Raw genomic sequence first — 27,279 nt, forward strand, 5'->3', positions numbered from 1 at the left:
TGAAATATGATTTGTCAAGAGCTTTGTAATGTTATGAACATCCAATAAATAAATAAAAAAAAATCCACCAGACTAGAAAAGCTTTCTAATCCACCAATGCATCGAAGAAAGAAGCTTGGAACTCATTTAAGAAAGAAGCTTGGAACTCATTTCAAAAGTTGTTTCTACTTGGTGATTTAAAGACACATCTCTCTCTCCCACATATTCACCACACAACAAGGATCTGCATGTGCACTGTACTCTCCAGGCCCCCAGCAGGTGTGAGGTCTAGGTGTGACTTCCTCCACAGGGCCTGGTAAGGAAGGACCTAGGCTCCTCACTCCTCAGCTCCCTCCTCCCAGCCAGAAACAGTTAATTGCCAGCTCCAGGCTGCCTCCAGCCCTGCCCTAATCGGCCTGATCTCAGGCGGCTGCGCGGTTCTGTGGCTGAAGCCTTCAGGCCAGGCTGGGCTATGCAGAGCAGCAGGAGCATTCTTTCAAGGTAATGATTAAGCCGAGCTCCTGTCAAGAGCACTGGCTACTGGGCTGGGAAGGTGAGCCCTATTCACACCTTGGCCAGGCCAGGCCGTGGTGGCCAGGACTGGTTTACAAAGGCAGGGCTCCAGGGCTCAGGGGGCCCCAGTCAGCAGCCACAGCCTCCTGCCTGGTCACAGGCTTTCTGGAGCATCTTAGGGCCGGAGCCTCTGCTGCCTGCCCTACTGGAACCTTGTCCCAGTCCTCAGCACCATGAAGCTCCAGGTGTTCTGGACTGGGCTGGAATATACCTGTCGGCTCCTGGGCATCACCACTGCTGCAGGTAAGATCCCACCTCCTGGCTGCCATCTCCTACTCAGGGGCATAGTCGACAGGGCCACCGGAGGAATAGGAACCAGCAAGGTGATGGCAACCACCTCTGTCCTTCAGTATCTTTTCTGATACCCCCAGAGACACTGCTCTGTAGAGAAGTGTCTACAGAATAGTAGAAGTGGAGTAGAGCCTTGGACCTGGTGCTGAATCTCAGGTCGGCAACCCACACTCTTTGTGTAACATTAAGGACCCTCAGCGTTCTCATCCACATACTGCAATGAGTGAAGGGGTTTGCCCTGCTTTCTCCAAGGGCTGTGGGCAGAGGTGGAGCCTGAAGGTGAAAGTGTAAAGGGCTGAGCAAACGTGAGTCAATACCTTATTGTGTAGTTATGAAAATGGTCAACTGAACTCAACTTGTCTTGCTTCACTACAGTCCTGTCTTGTGGAGAGAGAATTTCCAGAAAGAGAGCAGCTCTGCTCTGGGACAGGTTAGGCATAGAGATAGCCAACTTCCTCCGATCCACCCCAGCACCCACCAAGAGAATACCCTTTAGAAACCCAGGCCCACTTGCTGTGAGCTGAATGGAGGAGCACACCATTTAGGGACGAGAAGTTCACCTAAGCTGGTCCCTTTTCCTTCACCTTGCTGGATCACAGGACTGTTCAGCTGGCTAGGAGGACAGGTGTTTAGTATATGAACTGACTTCCCCAAAGTAGGCCCTAATCCTAGCCCCTTGACTCCTCTGGAAAAGGATCCATGTTGGAAAAGTGAGTAGGCAGTGTTCTGAGCCCTTAGCTCTGGGCCCCATGTCCCTTGAGAATGAAGGGAGATATACACCACCCATCAAAGTCTTTCCCTGCCTCTGGAAAAAAACTTACTCTGGGGTACTGCCAAACAGGAAGCCCCCCCCCCAGCTCAAAGCTTGGACTCAAGAAGTGCTTATCCAAGCCCTAGTCCAGCCAAATGCTCAACATGTGACCTTGGAGGAAACTCCTGGTCCCCTGGGATGGTACTTTTTGACCTGTATGATGTACCTGCTTGGCCAGATGTTTGGGCAGACGAAGGAAGCAGGAACTGAGCACAGCCAAATGGAGCTGAGGATGAAACATCCTGGCAGAAGACCCTGTGACACACTCCAGAGTCAGTGGGGATCTGGTTCATTCCCAGGGCTCTGGCCAATGGGCTCTTCTGTGAGTTAGAGCAACAAGGTCGATAGAGGTCTGACTCCACCCCTCCTCTTACACCATGGAGAAGCTGAGTTCAGATAGGAGCCATGACCTTGCTCAAGGTCACACAACATGTCAGAGGGATAGCCAGCCTGGAGTTCTGACCCCTAGACTTTCACAGAGGTAAGGACTCTGGCTAAAGCCCTCCCTGCATCCCAAGGCAAGAAAATTAATCTGCTAATTCTCCATGTAGATAAAGTTTTGAAGGAAGAATCAACTCCAGCTTCCTTCCGAACCACCATGTCACCTTCACATAAGGAATAATAGCCAAGTTCCCCAAGAGCCCATCCTGGGGAGAGGTAGATAACCCTACACAAATCTCCATGACTGGGGTTAGAGTTCTGAGATATTGCTATTGATTTGAGTCCACTCTGTTCTCTCTAGGTTTTGGTTCCAAATATGTAAATCATATCTGTTTGGGATACCAGGAATCCCAGTGACTGATACCCCAACCACACCCTACCCAAAACCTACCGGGAAGCTGTTTTAAGATGCATGCATCTAAGTTTCTAATGGATTAGCTAAAGACAGTTTAAAAGGCTGGCTGATTTATCTCTATCAAGGGAAGGGTTTGCAGCCCCCATACATGTGTGCACCCACAGCACACATGGTTTTTTCTTAACCACAACCTTTATTTCTGCTCACAGGGCTGCTGTTAATGTTGAAGATGAGCCTTCCACTTGGTTTTGATACAAGATCCAGGCTAAAAATAGGCCATGAGTTGCCTTCTAATGGCCAGGCTTTCAAATAATCTTGCTTGGGCTTTCTAGAGTGCTGGGAGAGAGTGGAAGCTAGAGAGGGTATTTGGTGCTCTTGGGAAAGTCTCGGGTTTCTTCCAGCATCACTGAACTCCTGGCCTGTTTCCAGTGTATAAGATTTGCAAATTCCTTATTCCCTTAAGCCTCTTTTTCTGTTGTTGTTGAAATCCTCTGTTGAAAAGCCCAGGCCTCATTACAGGGGCACTGCAGCGAAGGAGGAAATGAGACTTAAAGCAAAGGCCGGCACTTTGCAGAACCAGAGGTGTGGGGGTACCTAAGGTGGCCCCTGCCCCACGGCACGCAGAGAGTGTGCCTTCTCCAGAAGCTGGAAAATCATGTGATCAAGGGCTGCTAGGAAGCTCCTGGGAGGCTGCTGCCTCTAGTCAGCAGCTTACTCCCTAGAACCCTACAGACAGGATCCAGGGCTGTCAGAGTTGCTGAGGGAACCAGGCCCTCATGTGACAAGCCCCTGTGTCTGTGGCTGCAGCGATCTCTGCAAGGGCACTGCTCACTATGCTGTCTCCTCCTCACTCAACTCCTATGGATGAAGTCTTGCTAAGATGTCCAGTAGCCCTAGGGTTTAATGTTGCCCTACCCTGAGGTCCAGCCCCATAGCATGAATGGTTACATGAAGATGGAGTATTGCCATTGCCAAAGCGGGGTAAACAGGCCAGTAAACTGCACTTAGCTGAGGTTTTTTTTTTTTTTAAATAAGAAAACTTTGTCTCATAGAACAGTCATATGTTTCCAAGAGACCCACCCCCTGCTATTGTCTTACACTAGACTCACTTACATTGCATCCCTGGCCTGGGAAGACATGTGCACGTATACATGCATGACCTCTACGGCCTCTGTTGCTAAGATGTGGCACCAGGTGCTGCCCACAAAACAGACATACTGAGAAATTGCACATAAACCACGAGTACTCCATACTCCCCATGTGGATGCAGGAACACCTGTCCATCCCTTAAAGTGTTCTTTCACTGTGTTCAAGCGCAAGGACATCCTGGGTGAGCAATCTGGGCCCCAGCAGAGGCTCTGCCCTGTGAGTTGGCTCTTACTAGAGACTAAGTATAAGGAAAAGAGACCTGGAAAATGGGTTTTACTTGGAAGAGGCATGGTGGTCCAGGATACTCCTCCTTTATCAGATGAGAAAGAGCCTATTTTCCAGGATTGGTCTCAGCACTGACTAGGAAGCCAGGTTTGTCTTCCCTTTGGACTTCTATGAACCTTATCCTCAGGGATATCGCCAATGACTCCCTCACCACACCTCAGCCCTGCCCCACTAGCCATAAAATAATGAGAGGAGCTCCCAGGTCAACAAATTCCAGGCCTGGAATGGAGGAAAGGAAGTTACTCATAGCCCTCTCCTCCTAGCTGTATCTTTGTACACAGATAGGCAAGGGCATCCCCAAAAGAGGTCTGACCTGAAAATATCTTGGGTTATTGGAAGGGAACTCTCAACTTTCTTCAGAGCCAAGGAGCTTAAGCTAGAGGCTTCTACCTACCCATCTTGGGGGCTTTATTTCATTCTTCCAGCCTCTTCTCTTGGATTGTGGTAGTTGATAATTAGCATTATTTATCTGAGTCTTTGCAGCAAGCCAAGTCTCTGCTACAGGTTTTTAACGTAGTATTTCATTTTATCCTCTAACTGGCCATTAAAGCATCATCAAGCTCATCCTCACAACCATTGTACAGAGAGAGAAACTAAGGCTTGGTGAGGTGGAGCACTTTGCCAAAGTTTCATGACCAAGAAATAGAGAAGCAAGAATGTAACTGATGAGAGTCTGCTCCTGAGACCCCGCTTTTAATTACTGTGTCCTTTGCCTAAACTGGGATTAAAGGGCATATCTCTCCATATTTTGATGACTCTGAGATACAAGATGCAAATACACAAAGGGTAACAGAGAGGCCTAACCCATAGTGTATCCTCATGCCCCCAGCCCCACTCAGTCCTGACCAGGCGCAGGCTTAGATGGGTGGGGTTGAAGTGAGGGTAGGCATGACTACATTGAAGGATCACCAAATAATTCCAAACCTAAACATCCTGATATTGGATCTGGCTGCTCATTTTCCATCTCAGAATAATTACCATGCATGATTTAACTGATACCTCCCATGTGCATCTTCAACCAAGTCCACTCCTTGACCATTTCTGGGGACAGACAGATCTGCACATATTTCCAGAAGGAACCATTCCAGTAGAACCTTCCATTTATGGGTCTAGAGGAACATGAGTGACAACATGGTTTAGAGACTTTATCTTAAATAGTAAGGGCCCCATAAATGCCTTCAGTGCTGAGCTTAATCTTATTTTTCAAATGGGGAAACTGAGGTTCTGAATGTTTGGGTGATTTGGCAGAGGTCCTTGACCAGTGAACTGAGGTCAGGTATGGAACTCCAATTTGTCCTGTCACACAACAGCTCCTACGGGTAGAACAAGAAAGAACCAAGGAGGAAATGAAGTGGGATGGAAGCCCTACTTGTCATGCAAACATGCTCTTTCTCACAAATCAAGTGCCTGGGATCAACCTGGGATCACTTAAGAGTTTTGTTTTGTTCCAAGTTTTTGACCTATTAACCTGTTTCTCTTTATAATAGATGCAGCCACATCCTCCCCAGCCCTGTTGCTTGTCACATGCTGTTTGAATGCACAAATGACTTATTGATATAGATTAAGACAACAGAAGCATTTAAAACCCAGGTGTTCTCATTTCTTCAAGGGTACAGCAAATGCATAGTTTGACCTTAGCCCTGTTCAAAGCCCACAGGAAAACAAATACTTTGGAAGCAACCTTCTAAAGCCCTGCATGCTAATTTCCACCCCTCTTAAATGCAGAGCCCCATGACCACTTTCCTGCCATTTTAGAAAGTCACGCACTCCAACGTGTCTGCAGGGCATTTATGACCCCAGCTGGACCACTTTGTGTTTCCAGATCTTCCAAGTGAATGCTGTTTTTCTTTCCTGTTCTGATCGTCTTGGTAAATAAACAGAATCCCCAACACCACCACCATCACTGAATTTCTGAAAGGCAATAGCACTTGGTTTGAGTATTTTTTCCTTTACTTCTTTGTGCCTATGTCTTCTTAGATATCTTCTATGTGCCTGGCACATAGATTCCCACTCAGGGCAGGTTAATTTCAGAGGAGTGTGCAAGAGATAAGACCTGCAGAGCATGAGCGATCAGCAACTCTTGCAGAATGGAGAAAAGAGGATCAGAGGAAAGAACAAAGCAGCACATGACCCAAGAGGCTAGAAAGAGAGGAAGGGGCTAAACTGTGAAAGGCCTGACCTTCCAGTGACATTTTCCATCACATCTTGAGCTTGGGTTGCTAATATCTACCCATAGGAACTTGGTTATTCCTATGCCATCTGAAGTGAACAAACCTAAAAGCAAAGGGAAGCTCTGTTCTATTTTTCTATTTATTATTTAGATAATAAATCTAGACAAAGATGTTATAAGAAAACAGTTTTTTTCAAGACTGTTCTTAGTTCTGTTCATCTTTCTAAAGAGGGCCTTGCATAAAAAGACATTAAAAAAATTAGACACCAGAGCCTAGTTCAGGAAAAGGCCAGATGAAGAAGCATGGCATTTGTGCTACGGGTAGATAGTCATTGTTTCTGGCACCAGGAAAGCTGCCATGGAAGAATGAGCAGACACATTTTCTTTGAATACCGAGAAAGAATAAGTAACAAATATCTTAGGTATCCCTGATACCAACCCTAAAGAAATTTCTCCTGTGGGTCCTTCCAAGGAGGATACTTTTTTAATGGGAGACAATATCCTTAACAATGCCAAGGAAATCTATGGACTCCCTTCATGCAAAGAATGTCGTCACCAAAACTGATGTATCGACCCAGGTGGCCTCACATAAGAATTCTACCATTCTTAAAGAAATAATACCTATTCTATACAAACTCCTCCAGAAATTTGAAACGGAGGTGGTGCTTCTCAACTCGTCTTATGAAATCAGCATTTACATAGATAATAAATCTAGATAAAGATGTTATAAGAAAACTATAAATTAGATTAATATCCTTCATCAACATAGATGCATATATTCTAAATACTAATAACAAACAAAATAAAAAACATAAAAAGGATCATATATTCTAACCCAGTGGAGTTTATCACAGAAATGAAAGGGTGATTTAATATTTGACAACTCAATTTATGTAACTGATCACAGGCTATAGATATCAAATTTTTATATGGATCTCAAATTCATATGTTGAAATCCTAACACCCAATATGATGGTATTCAAAGGTAAGGCTTTGGGGGTAACTAGATCATGAGGCAAAACCTTATGAGAGAGATTAGTACCATTATAAGAGGCCTAAGAGAGTTCCCTAGGCTATCTGCCATGTGAGGTTACAGTGAGAGAACTGTACAAGAAAAGGAGGACCCCCAAACAATGAATCTGCCAGCACCTAATTTTAGCTTCCAAAATTATGAGAAATAAATATCTATTTTTATAAGCCATTTAGTCTGTGGTATTTTGTTATAGTAGACCAAATAGATTAAGACACCATATTAACAAATTAAAAAAGAAAAGCTGTATTATCATCTAAATGAACATAGAGAAAGCTTTTGAAAAGATCCAAAGTTTTTTCATGATAAAATCTAAAATCTAGTAGCAAAGAATGGTGTCTACGAAAAGAATACAACTACTTAAAAGATCGAATGCTTTTCTCCTAAAAATTGGAACAAGACAAGGATATCCACTCTCACCACTGTAGTCAGCATCACAGTGGATCTTCCAGCCAAGATAATAATGCAACAAAAAGAAACAAAAGGCATACAGCTTGACAAGAAAAAAAAATTCTCTTTATTCACAGATTATAGGATCACCTGTTGAAAATCTGATGGAACCCACTAAAAATTATTATAACTAATAAAGTGTTCAGCAAGATTATAGGAGACAAGATCAATTTATAACAATCAGTCATATTTCCACATATTAGCAACAATGCAATTTATTAGAGATAAATCTGATAAAAGGTATTTCTTTCAAAACCCTATACACTGTAGTCTAAAGCATTTCGGAGAAATAGTAAAGAAGACCTAAATAATAATGTCAGTTTTCCCAAAAAATTACTCTTCAGTTTCACTGCAATCCCAGGAAAAATCTCAAGAGGTTTAAGATTGAGAAAATTGATGTCTCTTTCTAAAATTCATGTGGAAATGAAAAAATTCTCATATAACACCAAGACAACTTTGTAAACAAAGAACAATTAGGGGACTAACAACACCTGATTTTAAGTCTTATATAAAGATACAGAAATCAAGACCATGCTAAAGCAAAAGAAAGACAAATAGATCAATGGAACAGAACAGAGCCCAGAAATAGACCTAGACATGTAGAAACAACTGGGTTTTGACAAAAGCACAAAGGATATTTAGTATTAAAAGTTCACTTTTTCAAAAATGACACTGGAATGATGAAATATTCATTTATTGATGAACTTCTATCTATATTTTGACCCATATAAAAAAACAGCTTAAAATCAATCATAGACCTAAATGTAAAATATAAAACTACCAGACAATAGGATAAAACCTCAGGAATGGGTTAGGTAGAGATTTCTTACATAAAATTCTAAAAGAACCAGTAATTGTATGCCATCAAAATTTAACATTTTTCTTTTTAAAATATAGGGGAGAGGCAAGGCCACAAAGAAGAGATATAATGTCAAATGAGCACATAAAAAGATGTACTACATCATTAGTCATTAGGGAAATGCAAATCAAGGCCACAATTAGATGCTATTGCATACCCATCAGAATGACTAGAATTAAAAAGACTGGCCATACCAAGTGTTGAAGCATTGGCAAGGAAAGAAAACTTTCACTCTAGTGGTGATGCAAAATGATGCAATCATTTTGAAAATGGATTAACACTTTTTTAAAAAGTGCCATTTAATCTATTCATTCTACTCTTAAGCATTTGTCCAGAAGAAAAGAACATGTTCCTACAAAGTTTGCAAATGAATATTCATAGCAGTTCTATTTATAATAGTCAACAACTAAAAACATCGTTAAGTGCCCATCAGTAGGTGAGTTATAAACAAACTGGGGTATATCCATACAATGGAATATTCCTCAATATAGAAAAGGCATGAACTGTTGATAAAATGCTACAGCATGGACCAATCTGGAATTCATTGTACTGAATGGGGGTAGACAGGTAGACTGCAAGGGGAAAAAAGTCTATGCTGTTTGATTCCATTTATAAAAATTTCTGAAAAATGCAAACTAAGCTCTAGTAACAGCAGATGAGTAGTTGCTTAGGGATGGGCAGAAGGATGTGAGAGTGGATTACAATGATAAACAAGAAACTCTTGGGGAAATGGAGATGCTCAGTTGTAGTGATGGTGTCATGAGTTGTAGACATTTTTCAATGCTTATCAAATTGTACATTATGTACAGTTTGTTGTAGGTCAAGTATACCTCAGTAAAGCTTTTTTTGTTGTTTTTGGAGTGAGTGTGTGTAACTCAGTTTTCAGTACTTTTTTAATTTTATTTTTTTAGTGGTTCTTTTTAGATTTACATATTAGAATTTATTTTGATATAATTATACAAGGATGGAATATATCTAATTCTAACTAGTACCCATTCTTGGATATACAGGATGGTGGGATTCATTCTTGTGTATTCATATATGTACATAGGAAAATTATTTCTGATTCATTCCACTATCTTTCCTTTTTCTATGCCTCCTCCCTTCTCTTATTCCTCTTTGTCCAATCTACTGAATATCTATTCTTCCCTCTCCCCATTTATTTTGGATTAGGTTCCAAATATCAGCAAAAACATTCAGCCTTTGTTTTTTTTTTTTTTCAGATTAGTGTGATAGTCTCTGGGTCCCTCCATTTACTGGCAAATATCAGTCACTCTTCTTAATGGCTGAGTAATACCCCATTGTGTGTATATGTGTGTGTGTGTGTGTGTGTGTGTGTGTGTGTGTGTGCATGCGTGGGTATGCACACATTTTCTTTATTCATTCATCTTTCAAAGGGCACCTAGGTTGGCACCATAGCTTAGCTATTAGGAATTGTGTTGTTATAAACATTGATGCGGCTGTACCAATGTAGTATGCTGGTTTTAAATTCTTTGGATGTATAACAAGGAGTGGGATAGCTGAGTCAAATGGCAGTTCCATTCCTAGTTTTTTGAGGAATATCCATACTGATTTCCAGAGTGGTTGCACCAATTTGCAATCCCACCGGCAATATAGGACTTATAGGACTTACCTTTTCCTCCACATTCTTGTCAATATTTATTGTTACTTTATTCATTTATTCTTGACAATTGCCATTCTGACTGGAGTTAGATGAAATCTCAATGTAGTTTTAATTTTCTTTTCTGTAATTGCTAGTGATGTTGAACAATTTTTCATATATTTGTTGGCTCTATTTCTTCTGTGAAGTGTCTCTTCAGTTTCTTTGCCCATTTATTGATTGGTTTATTTGTTTTTTTTAATATATATTTTAAGATTTTTTGAGTTCTTTATATATTCTGGAAATAAATGCTGTATCTGAGATGCAGGTGGCAAAGATTTTTTTCCCATTCTGTAGGCTTTCTCTTCATATTCTTGCTTATTTCCTTTGCTGTGAAGAAGCTAATAAAGCTGTTTTTAAATGTAGATGTTACCTGTGCCAAAATGATGCTGTGTAACAATTTGAAAACCTCAGTGGCATACAGCAATAAGCATAAATAATAAGTGCATATTTGGATGAGTAGGCTAGGAAACTCTGTTAATGTTGACTGAGTATGCTCCCCTATACGGAGGTCAGGTAGCTGTAAGGCTTGTCTAGACTGAACTTGGCAGGGATGATAAGGGTAACTCTGCTCTATGTGCCTTTCACATTTCAGCAGATTAGCTTGTTCATGTTTATATATATATAGCATGTGTTCATAGTAGTGGCAGAGGCACAAAACAGCAGGCCTGGTTCTCAAAACCATGGTGTGTCTGTGCTTGTTTAACATCCCATTGCCCAAAGCAAGTAAGATCGATGAGTTCAGATTCCAGAAATTAGAAACTTTGCCCTAAGGTAAGGGCTGGGAAAAATCACATGGCAAAGTATGTGGATATTGAGAGGGATAAAAATTGAGGGCACCATTGCAGTTTACCACAGGAGCATGAGAAGGGGAAAGAAAAACAGACCTCTTGGCTGCTCTTGTTTAGTTTGTAGCTCATGTTTACAGAATCCAGTAGAGAGCTATGGGTATAGCCCTGTGGTAAAGCACCAGTCTATCAAGTAAAAGGCCCTGGGCTTGATCCCCTGTACTGCAAAAATTAAAAATAAACATTCTAAAAATAATCTAGCAAAATATGAACTAGGTGAGCTCTATTATCTTTAGGACATTCTCCCAGAACAGACTTGTAAGAGAATTAGACAATATATATGATACTATAACATTTTTTTCCAACTGAATGTCCAGAAACTTCTACCATAAAAGCTGGGCCTTTACTATCGCTAAACCCTGACTCATCTGTGTCAGCTGAACTGATCTCAACATACAGGTTACCTTCCTTTCCATGCTTAGAATCTGACACAACTTATTCTGAGTTAAGAAACCTACCTTATTATCTCAGTGAATTCATAGCAACCGGTTCCAATGTCTCCACGTCTCCTGAGAAACGATGCAGATCTATCATTTCACTTCCCACATCATCTGTGGCACCTCTCCTGAATCATCCCCAGCCATTGCCATCAGGCCATGATGGATCCTTACCTGAGATGCCCTTGGAAATTCTGAAACCAGTAGGAAGGTAGGCAATACCTAAGGATAAGGAGAAACAATAAGTATTCTTGTTGAGTTAGGAAGCTGCCCTCAGAAGTAGTATGAACTTATCCTTGACTCCTAGGACATCAAGGCCATAGTCACAGCTTGGCATGACAACTCAAATATAGTATAGCCTCTGGTAAGCTTGGGAAGCATCTCACATTGCCACCAAGGGCAGCACACTGAATGAAAGACTCGTCAGAACTCAACCCAGTGATGCAGTCAGAACAGACAAGCAAAGTCAATTGTGAGGTCAGCTCTGAGGCAACAGCAGCACCAGCCAAGGGCAACGCCCCTTACAGACAGCACCTCAGACAGGCCCCCTCCCAGACGTGAGCACCTCTGAGTCCCTAGCAGGGAGACAGAGGGTGTTACACGAGAGATGTTGAGATGGATGGGACTTTGAGCCACTTTTACTCCAAGCAGGTCTTGAAAACAACCCTGAGACAGGAAAATCAATGAGCAATGTCATTGTCTCCGGAAGAGCTCTTTAGCAGCAGTGAAAATGTGTTAATGGATGAAAGGATGAAAATAAACCTCCTCCTCTCCCTTGAGGGGAACAGCCTGACTTTTATCATAGTTCTATTGCCATTGTCTAAATTGAGACCACACTCACTCCATCAGTCACTAAAACTGAATGCTTGGTAGCCACAGTGTCTTCATTGTCTTCATTTTCTAGAACAGGAAGCAGACAACAGTGCTAAGATTTACCTGAGGGTCCAGGACTCAGATTTTCTGTTATTTTTGCCCCAGCACAGCCTCCTTATAGTTTTTGTTCACTCACATAGTGAGAGGTTGGACTAGACCAGATGAGAGGGATGGAACCTGGAGCGAAGTGGACTACAGCATTAAGGCCAGGCTTGGCCATGAATGGCTCTGTCCAGGTGTGATGCAAGATGCCTCCCTGGGATTGTGCAAGGAGTGGGCAGAGGAGTGGGGTACATTGAGCAGGGGAGAGTGAGGTGCTTCTGTTTGACTGAGCCAAGGTTACTGGGGATTCTGAGGCAGGGATAACAGGAGGGTTGAAAGGAGTCTAATAGCCACTGTAAAGTACTCCAGTGCAGCTCCACTCAGTGAGAAAGAGGGTGCAGCCTGGATAAGGTAGTACTTGGGGAAAATTCTTCCTCTTAGATCATTTGTTATAAAGAGTCTTTGTTTCCGAGGATGGTGTGACATTTGTCCTAATGTTTGTCTTCATTGTCAAAAGGTGAGCTCCTTTGTTAAGGACCCAGCTCAGGGCAACACCCCAGGATCATTCACTCCAGTGAGTTATTGATGCAGATTGGACTAGAGGCCTGTGAAGGCAAAGGTCCAGAGGAACCAGCCAGGCTGCCCCACAGGGAGGTGGATGGAGAACAGGCCAAATTCCATCAATAAATAAAAGCCCTCAAATTCTGGGACATTTACATCCCTAGTTGCCAGGGCCAGTTGGAGCCACTCTCAGGGACATGAAAAGGCTGTACTGCTGCTGCACAGCCATGGAAGTGAATACCTCCTTTCAAATAGAGTGAGCATCTTCGTAAGTTTACAGTGAGCACTTTCTTACAGAATCAATGCCATTTATTTATACAATGAGTGATACTTAACCCAAAATGATACCCCCTTAATTTTAGGTTTAGCACCTCCTGAATTTTAGGATGACTCACCCTGGTCCTGGTCCTTTAGATGCCGTAACTTCTCTGTGGTTTATGGCATATTTGGAAACCTGTCACAGACCTGAAATCCAATTACATATAAGCAAGGACTGAGCTGTCCTCGTGCATGTGTGAGGTCTTTGAGAGAGCAAGAGTCCACCTACACAGTCTTGGGGAACTGACACTCAGGAGACAGGAATGCCCAAATCCTTCTTACATGTTGATCCCATTCTTAACTCTTTTCTTCAATTTGATGCCACAATTCATATTCACTTCTGGGATTCCAAAATGTTGATTTTAGACAATAGCTTCCTGAAAAAAAAAATATTTAGCAAACCCTAGGCCCTCAGTCAATATATTCTGGGTCCTGTATCTCTGTCATTTGGAACTAAGATGCTTGTACTCCCAAAATCTAGTGAGCTCAGTGGGATGGGCTTCTGCAGCCAGACCCCAATGTGGTTGTCTGGGGTAAGTGTTGGATGTGGTTTGTAAAATCCTCCTATACATGCAATCTGAAACCATGGAAGGAATCTACTATGGATGAGGCCAGATCCTATGGATTCTCCATGAATTCCTAAGACATAAAGCCACCAAAGAGATTCCATGGCCTAAAGGAAATCCTCAGACCCCCCACCCCAACTCTTATGACCATGCATCTTGCATCTCCAAGGTGCACAGATATTGGAGGGAGGTAAGGGCTACAAGACCTAGGAGCCTTGGCTTCCTTACAATCAAGCTGAAGATCCTGTGTGGAAGTTGAGAGGCTCAGGAATCCCTGACAAATGTTTATTCCTAAAAGAATCAAAATCTAGACCAGACCAGATAAAAGGACTTTCATGTCATAAATCTCAGGTAATTTGACAATAGGATGAGCCACAGTTACCTGTGGCTGCATAACAAAGCACTCCAAAACTTAGTGGAGTAAGACTATAACCCTTGCATTATGTTCAAAATGCTGTGCCTCTGGAATTGGGACAAACCACAGTGAAAAGAGCCTATCTCTTTCCATGATGTCAAGGGTCAAAAGTGGGTGCCTGGCATAGCTGGCATGGTGCAAGTGGCTCATTTGAGGCTCATTGGGGAGTCACTAAAGTTTACTTCTGTATCATTTTACCTGACAAGCAAGTCACTAAAGCCAGGCTAGCTAGTTTAAGGGTAGAAGAGTTACATTATACCCCTCCTGGGAAAATCTGAAAGGCTTTAGGTCTGACAGTTGACGGTGTTCATTACTTCTCATCCACATCACATCTGCTGGAGCTGGAGGTCCAGGATGAGTCCTTCATTCATTTGTCTGTATTGGTTGGGAACATTGAGTCAGCTTGGACTGATTGTGCATCTCTTTCTCACTTTCTATAACCATTTCTCCATATGGCTGGCTTGGGTTCCTCACAATATGGTGGTCTCAGGAAAATCAGATTACTTCCATGCTAAGTGGCTTCCCCCAGAACAAGTATTTTAAGAGGCCTGGGTAGAAGACATTTATGAATTAGCCATGAGAGTCCTTACAGTTTACTTCTGTATTATTCTACCTCATATGCAAGTCACTAAAACCAGCCTATATTCAAGGGGAGAACAGTTAGATACTACCTCCCCCTGGGAAGAGTTGCAAAGGATTTGTGACCAACTTTATATTTGCTGCATCAAATTTTATGGCAATGATTAGGGATGTTTCTCTTACTTAACTCTCTGCAAGGCAGTGAAGTCAATTCCCATTTTCTGCATTAGAGCCCAACAATCATCTTGCAGAATCTGAGAGTGCTGCTCCCTAAGAATAAGCAGGAATATCTTCTTTACAATTAGACCAATTCCTGGCTTACTTTTCTCAGAAATGGAAAACAGAATATCATAGCAGAAACTAGGAGTCTTTAGGGAATAGTAATTGTTAAATAATAAAATAGAGTTTTGCAGAAGCAGGCCCATTCCTAGAGCACTTGGTTGCACCTGGGCTGGGTGGGGGTAAGGGGAGCATTGCCCCAGGATCAACCACAAGGCACAGTTTTCTCAGTGTCTTGGTTCTCTCTTGGGTAAAGGTGATGACAGGAAGGTTCAAGGTGAAAGAGAACTTGAGGGTGTGGTCCCAGAAAGCCACACTGCCTCTGCTCATTGTGTCTCCCAGGACCTTGCCCACCCCTGAGAACTTCTCCAATAAGCATCCAGAAACCAGGCATTAGCTTACCAGTGCACAGAATAGTGATTTCAGACTTGTGCCCGTGCTTCTCCATTCTCTCAATGTCACCTTGCCTTCCTCCTGCTCGGAGCCTTCCTGGGTTCTTGGCAAAAGAGAGTCCACCCTCATCTTATCCCCACAGCACTGTGGCCTGTTTCTTAATATCTCTTTATTTGTGGGTCCCTGACTTTGTCCAGGCTCCAATGGGCACTACTGTGTGTACCCCATGCTTCCCCTTCCCTAGGACAGAGGAGGTGCTGTGAATACAGCCCCTTTAGATTCTGACCACACAACTCCTGGTTACAGGGGTGATCCACCCTAACAGGGGAGATTCAGTCTGCAGCTCTGACACTCAGGAGAGCTCTGCCTGTGATTGAGTGCTTGCTGGGTGCCAGGGGTGAGGATGGGTGGGCAGTCTCCCCATTGACCCACAGTTTAGACACCTGGTGGGATATGGAAGCTTTAAAGGGATAGTCACCTGCCTTGTGCTAATCCAGACATTACAATGACCATTCACAGCTGGGCTTGGCAGGACTGCAGTAGTCCACCAATAATAACGTGAATCTCATCTTTCCACATGCCCCCTTCTGTGCTCATAGAGCCCCAGTGCTCAGAAAGCTCCTTTGCCAACTGCTTGTTCTCATCCCTGTCCTTCCCTGGCCCATGCTGGGGGCCTTGGTACCAGTAGAAATTGCTCCCAGATTATGGCTTCTCTCTATCCTTTACTACTTGTGAGCCTCAGGCAAGGTGCTTTACAACAGGAGACTTGCTTGGATTTTTCCATAAATAACAGGGTTTCCCATTCCTTGGAATGTGCAGATTTAAACAAGATGCATATAGAGGGCCTACTTTAGTTTGTGGTCCATGGTTTTACCTTGTTGGGAGGCAGCTAGAGATAGCCAGGTAATTTTCAAATCCAGATACTTTCTGGCTGCCTGTGACCATCCCATACCTCTGCTTTCCACTGCCCAGAAAAAGCCAGAAAAGCAAAAATGCAATGACAGGCCATGCCTGCTCCTTTATGCCTAGAAAGATTCTTTGTGTGAGTCCCAGATAGAACAAATCCTCCCCTCTGCCAGGTCCCTGTGTCAAGCACTGTGCTCTGCAGACAGACGAACAGGGCTACTTAGGCCACACCATCAGGAACCACAACTAGAACTTTCTTCACACCAAGGCCAAAAAGGAGCTAATAGATACTAGTATGCTGGGAAAGAGAAAACCCAGGAACATCCAGAACTGGGCTCTGTTTCTCAGCCACTTCCATATATCACCAAAGTCTCTTACCTCATCTGCCTTAGGTCAGGGAGCCTCCTGAAATATTAGTCTGAATAGGTTTCTCTGCTGCTCCAACACACCCAAGGGTCCCTCTAGGTTCACCTTGACTAGTCTGGTATTTAAGGACCCCACAGATTGCCTCCATTCACATACACTGACCACTGTATCCCTTCTGTGCCTTTCTGTGCCCCTGCTCCAAATGGAAAAAACTTGTTTTTATGGGGGTCCCTTCCAAGAATGCCTGACCCTTCCATTTGTACTTGTCCACTTCCTGCCTACCTTCCTAGTCCCCTCTGGCTTAATCTTTTTTATAATATCTTTCCTGATAGTCCCCAATAATGGCCCCTCTCTCATCTGACCCTAGAGTATCAGGTGAGCCCCTCTTACAGCCTGGGTTGCTCTCCTCTCTGCACCTAGTTCTCTCCACCCACATCACATCCCTCCCACTGGACTGAGCCCACTCCAGGATTGAGCCTGAAGCCTGTTTGAAACTTACTATCTGTCCTGACCCCAAATCACCCCCACAAGAAGCCACAGAAAGTCAGATGGTAGCACTGACTAGAAGAGGTGCCAGGGGGACCCCAAAGAGTATGGGCATTAGCAATCTGAGGATCAGGGCCATACATAGATAGTGCAGGGGACAGATGGAAGGACTTTGTGTTGGTTAATATTGTCCCAACCTGGTATGGCCTTCCTCCAAGAACATAAACCCCAGAAGAGTTAAATATCTGCAGAAAATGGACAATCCCTTTGCCTGGGTGTCAAATAGTCTTAAAGCCTCCCATGAGCATCCCTCTTGGTCCCATCAATCTTCATCTGGACCAAGGAACCATACTCCTGGCTTCCCTGTACTCTTCTCTTCCTGCTACAACCAAAGGGCACCCTCTGTCCTGGAGCATGCAGAACTGGCACAACCATGGTTGGTAGAGAGATTTTTGGAGAGAGACCCCTCTTCTCTGGGTAACAAATGGGCCAGCCAGAGGCTGGAGAAGATGCCAGGGCCCAAATCAAGGGGAGAAAAGTGCTCATGTGCATTTGCCCTTCACATTAGGCACAAAGCTATGTTTCAGACTTGTTATTTTCTCCAATTTGAGGAGTGACTCTTTGATGTATAAATTGTTCTGCCTGTTCCAAAGATAAGAAATCCCAACCTGGTTGGATTATGTACTTGCAAATATTACCCAGGTAATAACTCACAGAACAGGGATTCCAGCCTAGCTCTCCTTTCTCTGTTGCTGTTATTTTAATTTGTTGTTGTTGTTGTTGTTAATGCAAACTAGCACTGACTCTACTGTGTTCCCTCAATGCCTCTCTGTTGACTCTGTTTTAGTCTTAAGGGGACAAAACAAAAGACATGAAAATTGCTCTCCATATGCCAAACAGGTACAAATCAGAAGGGGCTGAGATTTCGAGACACTTTTCTGCCATCTGCTGGTCATCTGCCATAAGCCCATGTAGATCTGCCAAGACCTCCTATGTGAAAGGAGACTCTACCTGCCTGAGAAGTGCCCAACCATAATCATCAGCCCTGCATGGAAGCACCCTTCCTCTGGCCCATGGTGGGAAGACCCTCTTTCTGTACAGGGCTGGTTCTTCGTACCAAAAATTAGCAAATAGTTTCTTTAAGCTCTTGTGACATATTTGGTACCAATTAGTTCTTTGAATCCTCATAGCCATATGTGCAGGAGGTATGATGGGAAAACTGAGGTTCAGAGAGACTGAGCAACTAAGGTGTTAACTGACAAATGTGAAATTGAAACAGAATCTGACCTGTGTATCCCTGGTTGGTTTTGCTTATACTCTGTGTCTCAAGTTTCCTCTCCCGTAAATTGGGAATAACAATAGTGTTTTCACATAGGACTGCTGCAATGATTAAATAGTTAATAAATGCTAAGTATGGAGAAAAGGACAGGATACATAGTAAAAATGAAATAAATGGCCATTTGCCTGCACAACACACATGCACACAGGATTGTATATACTTATTCTTAGCAGTCTCACACACATGTACAAACACACATGAACATTCAAATGCCCATGTAGCTCTGCCAAGACCTCCTATGTGAAAGGAGACTCTGCCTGCCTGAGAAGTGCACATATACACATTCTTACACACACATTTACACACTCATATATGCAAATTAATTCACACATACTGGTAAAGAGTGGACACCAGGAAACTGCCCACCACCTGAAGCCAGAAGGCTAGGGTATGGCGGGTAGTTTCTTTCCAGTGTGTGTCTTTGAGTAAACTAATGAAACCTCACTTTCCTCCCCTGTAAAATGAGAAGAATATGACTCCACGTGCCACAGGACTCCTCTAAGAGGAGCTGGGATGTGTGTGACCATCTGTGCAAGCTCTGAAGTGCTCTTCGATTAGGTTGCCACCATGTGGGGGATGCAGCTCAGCAGCCTCACACCTGCCTCACCCAGTGCCAGCCAGCATGACATCAGTGTTTGCCACCACCCTGTGTCTGCTTCACAGAGGCACATGGGAACTCTCCATACATCCCTCAGAAAATATGACCTCCTCCCCTCCCCTTCCAAGATTGAAGAACTCAGTCCCCTTCTGCCTGACAATCCCCCCAGAAGTGAGGTGTTGGGATGCTGGTGGTTTCAGCGAGGGGCTCCTCTCAGCTTTACAGGAGGCAGCATCTCAGCAGGAGAAAATGGGCCTGCATCAGCTTGGGAAACCAAGCAGGAGGGTCACATAGCTGTTTCTGCAGGGAAGAAAGAATATACCAGGACCTGGGGGAGCAGGGTACAAGCCTCAGGGACAAGGGCCACAGAGCAGCCAAGCCCTGCAGCCCTGTCCTTCCTCCCCTACTCTCTGAAGCTGCACCCCACAGTGGGTGTCATCCATATCCAGGGAGAGAAATGCAAAGTGCCTGGGAATATAATTCAGGACAGTATAATCAGGGTCAGAAATAGATCTCAGCAGTGGGCTGATACACTGTCCATGGGTGGTTCCATCAGTGACTGGACAGGGCCAGAGTGGTGCTGGTTGAGGGAGACTTGGAAGCAAGAGAATCCTTGGGAGAAGAGGACCCTGAGCCAGCCAGTCTGAAAAGCCTAAGACCAAATCCACCTTGGAGGAGTGGAAGGTCAGGTGGTCAAGCACAAATAGCAACTGCCAAGAGAAGACAGGAAGAGAGCACAGAGTGAGCAACATCTCCTATCAGAGTAAAAGCCAGCGGGTAGATAGCACTGGGTCCAAAGCAATGAGCCAAGAGGGTGAGATGCAGCTGCCAAATCACCAAGTGAGAAGGAGGCCATGCAAGCAGCCAGCACAGTGATCCAGGCGGGAGACCTAGGTGGGGGGAGAACACATGGACAAGCACTGAAGCCAGACACAGAACACGCATTGGCCTGTGAGGGTCCCTGACACCACAACATGTGGAGGAGGATAGCTTTGGGTCAGACAGGCTGATGGCCAATTAGTCTCTGGGGGAACTATAAGTGGAAGCTCTATGACCAACATGGGCAGCATCTGTGTTCTGGGGAGGCTCAATGAGATGACCTCTGGGCTCTGCTTGAGGTCCCCAGAGACCAATCCGGGTGGTATTCTACTCTCACCTACTTTCCAGCCACAACCACCAGTTCTCATGTGCAGAAGAAGCTACCCTCAGCCTCAGAAAGAAGCCCTCACTCCAAAGCCAAGGGACCCTCAATAGGACAATGCTGTGGTGTGGAGAACTCAGGCCTACTCTCCCCTCTCTTCTTGCTCCCTTAGTGCTGATCGGCGTGGGCACCGAGACCTTGTTCCAGGGCCAGTACAAAAGCCTGGCTTTCTATCTGCTGTGAGTATGTGTATATGTGCCCTCCTTGCCAGCATGTTATGCCCTAGCTCATTAATTTCTCTTCAATCCAACCCAAAGCAATCCCCTTTCCTATGCTAATTCCACCCTATCCCAAAGGTGGAAAGAGCTGATGGTACTTCAAGGAAAGCTCCTGGTTTGGAAAGACCATCCCATACATCAATCATTCTTTCATATACCCATTCACATACCTACCCACTCACACACCCACCTTCCTACCCACCTTATGCATCTACCTCCTTACCCATGCATCTGCCTACCCATCCATATATTCATCTACGCATTCACTCACCCACTAACACACCCATCACTCCACCCATCCACCTATCCCCCATCCACTCACCTGTTTACCCACACACACATCCACCCACCCACCCATCCACCCATCCATTCATTTATTCACCCATCCACCTTTCCTCCCCAAACCCATTCATCCATGTGTCCCTTAAATTATTTCTTTATTCAGCAAACATTAATGTGCTCTTATTTAGGAAGAAGGGAATCAGGTCAAGGAAATATATATTTGAGTTCTCCTACATGCCAAGCATAGTTAAGTGTCTAAATTATGTCATTTAGCTCTAATGGCACTGTAGAAGTGCATATTGGCCTAGTTGTACAGTTAAGAAAATTCAGGGGGAATAAACAGTCAGTCTACATCACCAAGCTCCTGAACAGCAAAGCCCAGATTTGGACCCAGGGCTCCTTAGTTCCCCAGATAATGTCCTTTCTTCATCACCAGCTATGTCTGCCAATCCCCTGGAGGTGGGAAGGAGATTGTGCAAAGGTATCCCAGGGGGCGACAAAGGTCATGGGTACATGCAGACTCTGATCCAAAGACCCTATGATCCCATCCTGAGAGTCTATGAGCAGTTTCCTTCTAGCAGTAGAAAAAGCCTGCATCTTCCAGTCCCCCAGGTGCTGAAGGGGCCACTGAGCTGAGAAACAATGAGGAAGGGCTAGCCAGGCTGCCTCAGTCTCAGACTGTGTCCTCCATTCCTCCCCTTTACCTCTGCACTTGCATTTTACCCAGGAGGCTGCCCTGTGTCCTCAGCCCTTCACACACACACCCACCCACCTCCAAGTAGGCTCTCTGATGTCCTTGGTGAGTCACGTCCACCCTCCCAGCTGCAGTTCACCCTCTGACTTCATCTCCACACTGACATCTGATGACCCCAACAGTTCCTGCCAAAACTGCTCTAATTCACATCCTATGCCATCTTCTACCTCCACCTTATTTCTCATCAGCCACCACAGGGGCTTCTGGCTCTTTCTCAAACTCCCCTTCATGGCCTGGCCTCCACGATGTTGCTCATCTAATTGAGTGCCCAAATACCATCCACCCATTTTGGCATTCACTAAGCTGATTCCTTCCTAGCAATCTGCCCTGGGCACATTGCCCCAAGCCTAAAACAACCACTGGCTGGAAGTGACTTTTCTTTCTCTGGATATCTCCACAACTCACTGTTCCCAGCTTCTGCACTGTCTCTGTGGGACCCAGAAGCAGGGCTGGGCCTTCCTCTTCTCCATAGGCTGCCTAACTTGCCAGTCATTTCCTTGGCAGGTAATGCAGACTGCCTTTTCCCCTGTACCTTGCCTCTCATTGACTGCTCTGTCCCTTCCTTGAGGGAACCCTGTGCCCATCTGGTCACTCATCAGTTCAGTCCAGCCTCAAATTCTCCCTATTCTTCACCTTAAGCTACTTTGTATTCTCCAGCCATGTTCTGCTTTCTAAACCCTGCAGGTCAGCACTCACTGCCTGTCCATCCAGTCCCTCTCTCCCACTCACTAGTATCAGATAGAAATTCCAAAAGAGTCACTTTATGCCACCTGTCTCCATTTCCCTGCCTGTCCCAGTATGTAGAAAAAGGCACTGTTGATGGTTATGCAAAGTGCCTGAACTAGGAGGGCTTCTTGGACCCCATACAGGCTCTGGAGTCTGAGTGCTGGATTTGTATCTTAACTCTGCTACTGATCAGCTGTGTGACCATAGGCAAGGAGCTTCATCTTTTTGTGCATCACTTTCCTCATCTTCAAAATGAAAGTAATTATAGGGCTTTTCATAAAAGTATTGCAAGGAACAAACAAGTTGGTGTTTGTAAAACTTTTAGAATTGTGTTTAGCACATAGCAATCACTATATCAATTTTATAATTATTTTTAAACTAAAAGGTAAGAATTAGGCAGACATGGAGAGACATAAAGGCAATAGGAGAAAGTAGATATTAAGTACTAAATAGTTACAGAGAGGGAAAAATCATTCTTGTAACAATTCGATTGTTGAGGCAATCAACAGTTTTTAAGTCAAGCCTCTTACCTATGGTCCTATAGCTGATCAGTTAGAAGGGCAACATCCACAGCCCTAAGGAGATCTTAGCCATGAGCTGCCTTCTCCTGTATCACAGCATCTACCTTCACTCATTCATTACTCCAGTGCACATTCATGAAACACTTACAAATCAATCCTGCCCAGGGTGAGCCCCAGGCTGTACAAAGGAATTAGGAAATTCCCTTTAGTTGTTCATAGACTGGTGGCTCTGGTCATATATTACAACATGGAGAAGAAATTGGTCACCAGACAGAAAAGAGAGGGAAAGAGGAGGCCTTACAAGAATGAACAACTTATGCAAAGGGCTCTAACAGCTTCCTGTGTAGTAGGGGAATAAAGATACATAAAGTGGTGGGGGGCTAGGAATCTATGATTTTACAGAGGCCCCAGGAGGTTCTGATTGGTAGGCCCCTAGAGCAGGAGCATTCTGGATCAGAAAAAAATATAAGCACATTTGAGTAGCAGAAGGAGTCCCGGATATCCCTGGTGGTGACAATGGAGGAACAGGAGATGGGCCAGGGAGTCATGAAGGCTGGAGAGCAGAGCTTGGACCTTCTCATACACATATGCTCTGGAGTTTGAATGAGATGCTGGTGAATTCAGAGAGAATGGAGCAATTCTAAAGGTATTTAAGGAACATACTGAACTGATCCTGGTGACTGAAAGATGGGAAAGAGAAGAAGAGAGTCTGGCAATGAGTCCAACCAGGCAATGGGTATCAGTTCTGGTGACTGGCAGGTAGAAGGATACCCCTGCCAGTGTGTACTCAAGGTACCAGGGTGCAGGCCATCTCACCTGTTGGCCATGGCTTCCTCCTTATCCATCTCTGCACCCCAGCCCCACCCTCTCCGGCACAGGTCCTGACGTTGAGAGAGCACCTGAAGGATGTTGCCTGGATGATGACACTAGGTCAAAATATCCTGGTCAGTCTGTTGCTGGAGACGCGAGGGATGTGACGATACTGTGAACACAGCCTCAGGAAATTCCAGGGAGGATCAGAGGTGCTGGCCTCCCTCACCTGTCTCCACCCATAGGTTTATAGGAGCTGCTGTCTCCGTGTGTGAAGGGGCCTACTTTGTGGCTCAACTGCTGGCCATCTGTTTCAAGTAAGTAGCCTCCAGAAGTGGCCCCTCAAATACCCATGATCCCTAATCCCAGATGCCTCCACTCATGGGGCCATAGCTGGGGGATGTCCTCAAGCCACCATAATGGTTTCCCCTTTCAGAGCAGCAAGCCCTGACCTGAAAATGGGCTCAGGTCAGGGGACTCAGTCACCTTCTTTGGCCTTGATACCAGCCAAGAGAACCAAGTGATTTATCCATTCAGAGCCCCCCCCAACACTAAGATTCACCCTAGAAATCAGCTTTATTTCCCCCAAGGAACAGTTTATTGCTGGGCTCTGGTGCCTAAATAATTCACCAAAGGGTAAGAATCCCAGGAAGGATCAGTTTGAGTGAGCAGGGCTGGGTGTGAGAACTGGCTGCTAGCTGTGCCTCCTGGCAGTACCCAGGGACAAGTCAGGGGTCATGAACCTCTGGCCATAGAGGCCCCACTGCTTTCCAACTGCTGCTCAGTATGTGGAGCTGTTATCTGTGTGGCCTTGGCCTGGAGTCCTGAACCACAGCTCTCAACACCTTAGAGAATCTGGTTCCCAGGTGTTCAGTGAGAGTCACACTTCAAATCCAGCTGCCCCATCACCTTGCAAGGTCACTGGCTTTCTTCCAGGTTCTCCAAGCCTAAGAAAGTTGCCGTCCACCTTAATCCTGAATTCCACTGCCAAGTATTCCTTGAAACTTCATGGGAGCTATGGACAGAAGCAAAAAGAACCTTGGATATGGAGCATTTTAATCTTGGGATTTCCCAGGCCACATGCATGTACTGTGACCACAAGGGGGCACTAATGAGCCACACTAGCTAAGACTGCTCAGCATCAGGCCTCTGCCACAGTGGTGTATAATTCCCACATGTTGGTTAGGAAAAACACCTTTCAAGACTGATTTTATTATGTGCCTAGGTGAGCAGAGTTCAGCTAGATTCCAGCCTGCTCATCCATGTTGCCAGGCCTTTTGTGCAGTGCATGCTGTGCACCATGATCCTAGCAAATATCTCCTATGCTACATGCATGTTCTGCTGCACTGCAGACTTTCCAGTGGGTCCTGAACCTCCATTAACCTTTCTTCCCCCTTGGCCAGAAAGGTAAGGCTGAACAATCTTAGAAAAACTGTAGACCTTCTGGATGAAGGATCTCAAATGAGCCCCTCAACTGTGGAACCCACAGTGAGGACCCCTGGAACTTTCATGATTCCAAACCCAAAGGGTGTTCAGCCGGGGGCCACTGCAGAGATCAGGCCCATGGCAGGCCCAACATCAGCCTCCAATGGCCTCCTAGCACTAGTTCTTCCTGGGTGCTTCATGCTAACCCTGATCTCCTTTCTCCAGGTGCCAGCCAGGGTCCCTGGCCCACAGAGCAAGAGAGAAGACCCACTGGCTGGGATGTTTCCAGAAATTCCTGGCCTATATGCTGCTCTCAGTAGCCTGTTTTCTTCACCCTGTCCTTGTCTGGCATGTAACCATTCCAGGTAGGAGCACCAGAAGGTAGAGGAGGTTTGCAGCCCCTGCTCCAGGTGGGTTCTAGGAAGTGGGTGCTGAGTCACCCTCTCTCAGAGCCCACACTGGCCCCACTGGCCTCTCTGCCCTAGGGCAAGCAGCTGCTGGGTATAATCCAGGTTGATCAAATGGCAGCAACGTCCTACACAGCCATCCAGACAGAGGTGATATCCTCAAGGGAACCTGGCCTTTCCTCATATTGACTATATGTGGTTCAACCTTTCCAAGAACATAAAATGATCAGTTCTGACCCTTCCAAATCTCCCTGGTGCCTTCCCATTCAGGTCTAAATTCCTCAGGCTGGTTTGGAGGGATCCCTAGGATGGGACCCCCAAAGGACTTTTTAGCCGTTCTCCTACTTTTCCACTGCAGCCTGCTGGGCAGCAATTTTTGACTGCAGAATCCAGAACTCAGTTCTATCACCTCTTCACTTCTGTCCATGACCTTCTCTGCTAGGATCCTCCTCTTCCCTCCTTCTTATCTATAAACACTATGCCCCTGATAAGAGCCCCCCTGAAATACTAGGAAGCAGACCCTCCAGGAAAACAAAGTTGAAGAGAAGAGCCCCTCGTTCTCCGTGCAATTTCTTTGGTGTATGTGCCACAGTCTTTCCAGAATTCTGGAGAAGGATCCACCTCTGGCAAGGCCAGAACAAGCCCAATCCCCTACTTATTGGAGAATGAAGCATGCAGGAGCTGTGGCTCCAGCAGGCATTAATAGTCACCTCTCTCCCATTCCCCACCTTCTGGACAGGACTGGACTCTTGGCAGGAAACCCAGAGCAGAGCATCATCTCAGCCTGGGTCCAAGAAGCCCATTGTCCTCTGTGGCCACAAAGGAGATGAACATGAGGCTGTCCCCACCCAAGTAGATTTGTACTTTACTGTGAGTTTACTGGGTGAGAGTTAGGGAAGCTGATGTGAAGGGAGATCTGAGAACATTAGGAAGCCCAATTCAGAAGGTGGAGGCCCAGTATACAAAAGAGAGTCCAGGCCCATCAAAGGCATTGTATGTCTAGCACCAATAAGCCATCCTTAGAGGGAAGCTAAGAGTGGTAGTGGGAGGCCAGGCAAGCAGCAGCTGAGCCGACTGTCCACAAAGAGCAATCCTAGGCACTGAGATCAGGGATGGGTCCTCAAGAGCCTAATGAAGCCCTTCCTTTGTGTCCAACTGGGGACCTCGTTTCCTGATTAACAGGAAACCTACGTATGGAACTGGTCCTACTCATAACCTTTGGCTGGGGTCAGGCCTGACCCCTGAGTCTGATGTAGGGGTATGGTTGCTGGAACCATGGTGGAACTGAGTATGTCTACACAGTACCATGCCACGTGGCCCTGCAGAAGGATGGGCTTGAACAACCCTTTTTACCTCCATGACACATCCATCATTCTGACCTCCCAGATCTCTTCCAGGCTCCATGCTCATCATCACTGGTCTGGCCTACTTTCTACTGAGCAAGCGGAAGAAGACCAAAGCTTCACCGGAGGTTCTGGCCTCCCCAGAACAGTACACAGACCCCTCTAGCAGTGCTGTGAGCACCACTGGCTCCGGGGACACTGAGCAGACTTATACGTTCCATGGGGCCCTCAAGGAGAGGCCTGGATCCCTCTTCATCCACATGAAGAGTATCTTGAAGGGGACCAAGAAACCCAGTGCCCTGCAGCCTCCAGACACCCTTATGGAGTTGCCTCTGGAGTCAGCTGACTCCCTGACCAAGAAGAAGCAGGTGCACTTTGAGGACAACGTGGTCAGAATCATCCCATCGCTTTCTGAAGGTGCGGATGATGAGGACAGTGAGCCGGAGGAGACCACCTCTGACACAACCCCCATCATCCCTGTCCCCCAAGCCCCACTCCTTCTGTCTTCACTCATGGCAACCGACCTGTTCTGA

The 27,279-nt window shown here is 45.3% G+C and overlaps 1 protein-coding gene across 1 annotated transcript; it reads left to right on the top strand.

Moving 5' to 3' along the window:
* Positions 1–725: 725 nt before the first annotated feature.
* TMEM72 (transmembrane protein 72) lies at positions 726–27,279 on the top strand (the record flags this gene model as incomplete). Its single annotated transcript, XM_081268780.1, has 5 exons — positions 726–795; positions 20,373–20,439; positions 23,817–23,888; positions 25,222–25,361; positions 26,801–27,279. 5 exons carry the CDS (start codon positions 726–728, stop codon positions 27,277–27,279), a joined length of 828 nt encoding a protein of 275 aa, XP_081124906.1.

Source organism: Spermophilus citellus, assembly GCF_964194105.1.
Source record: "Spermophilus citellus genome assembly, chromosome: 15".
NCBI lineage: Eukaryota > Metazoa > Chordata > Mammalia > Rodentia > Sciuridae > Spermophilus > Spermophilus citellus.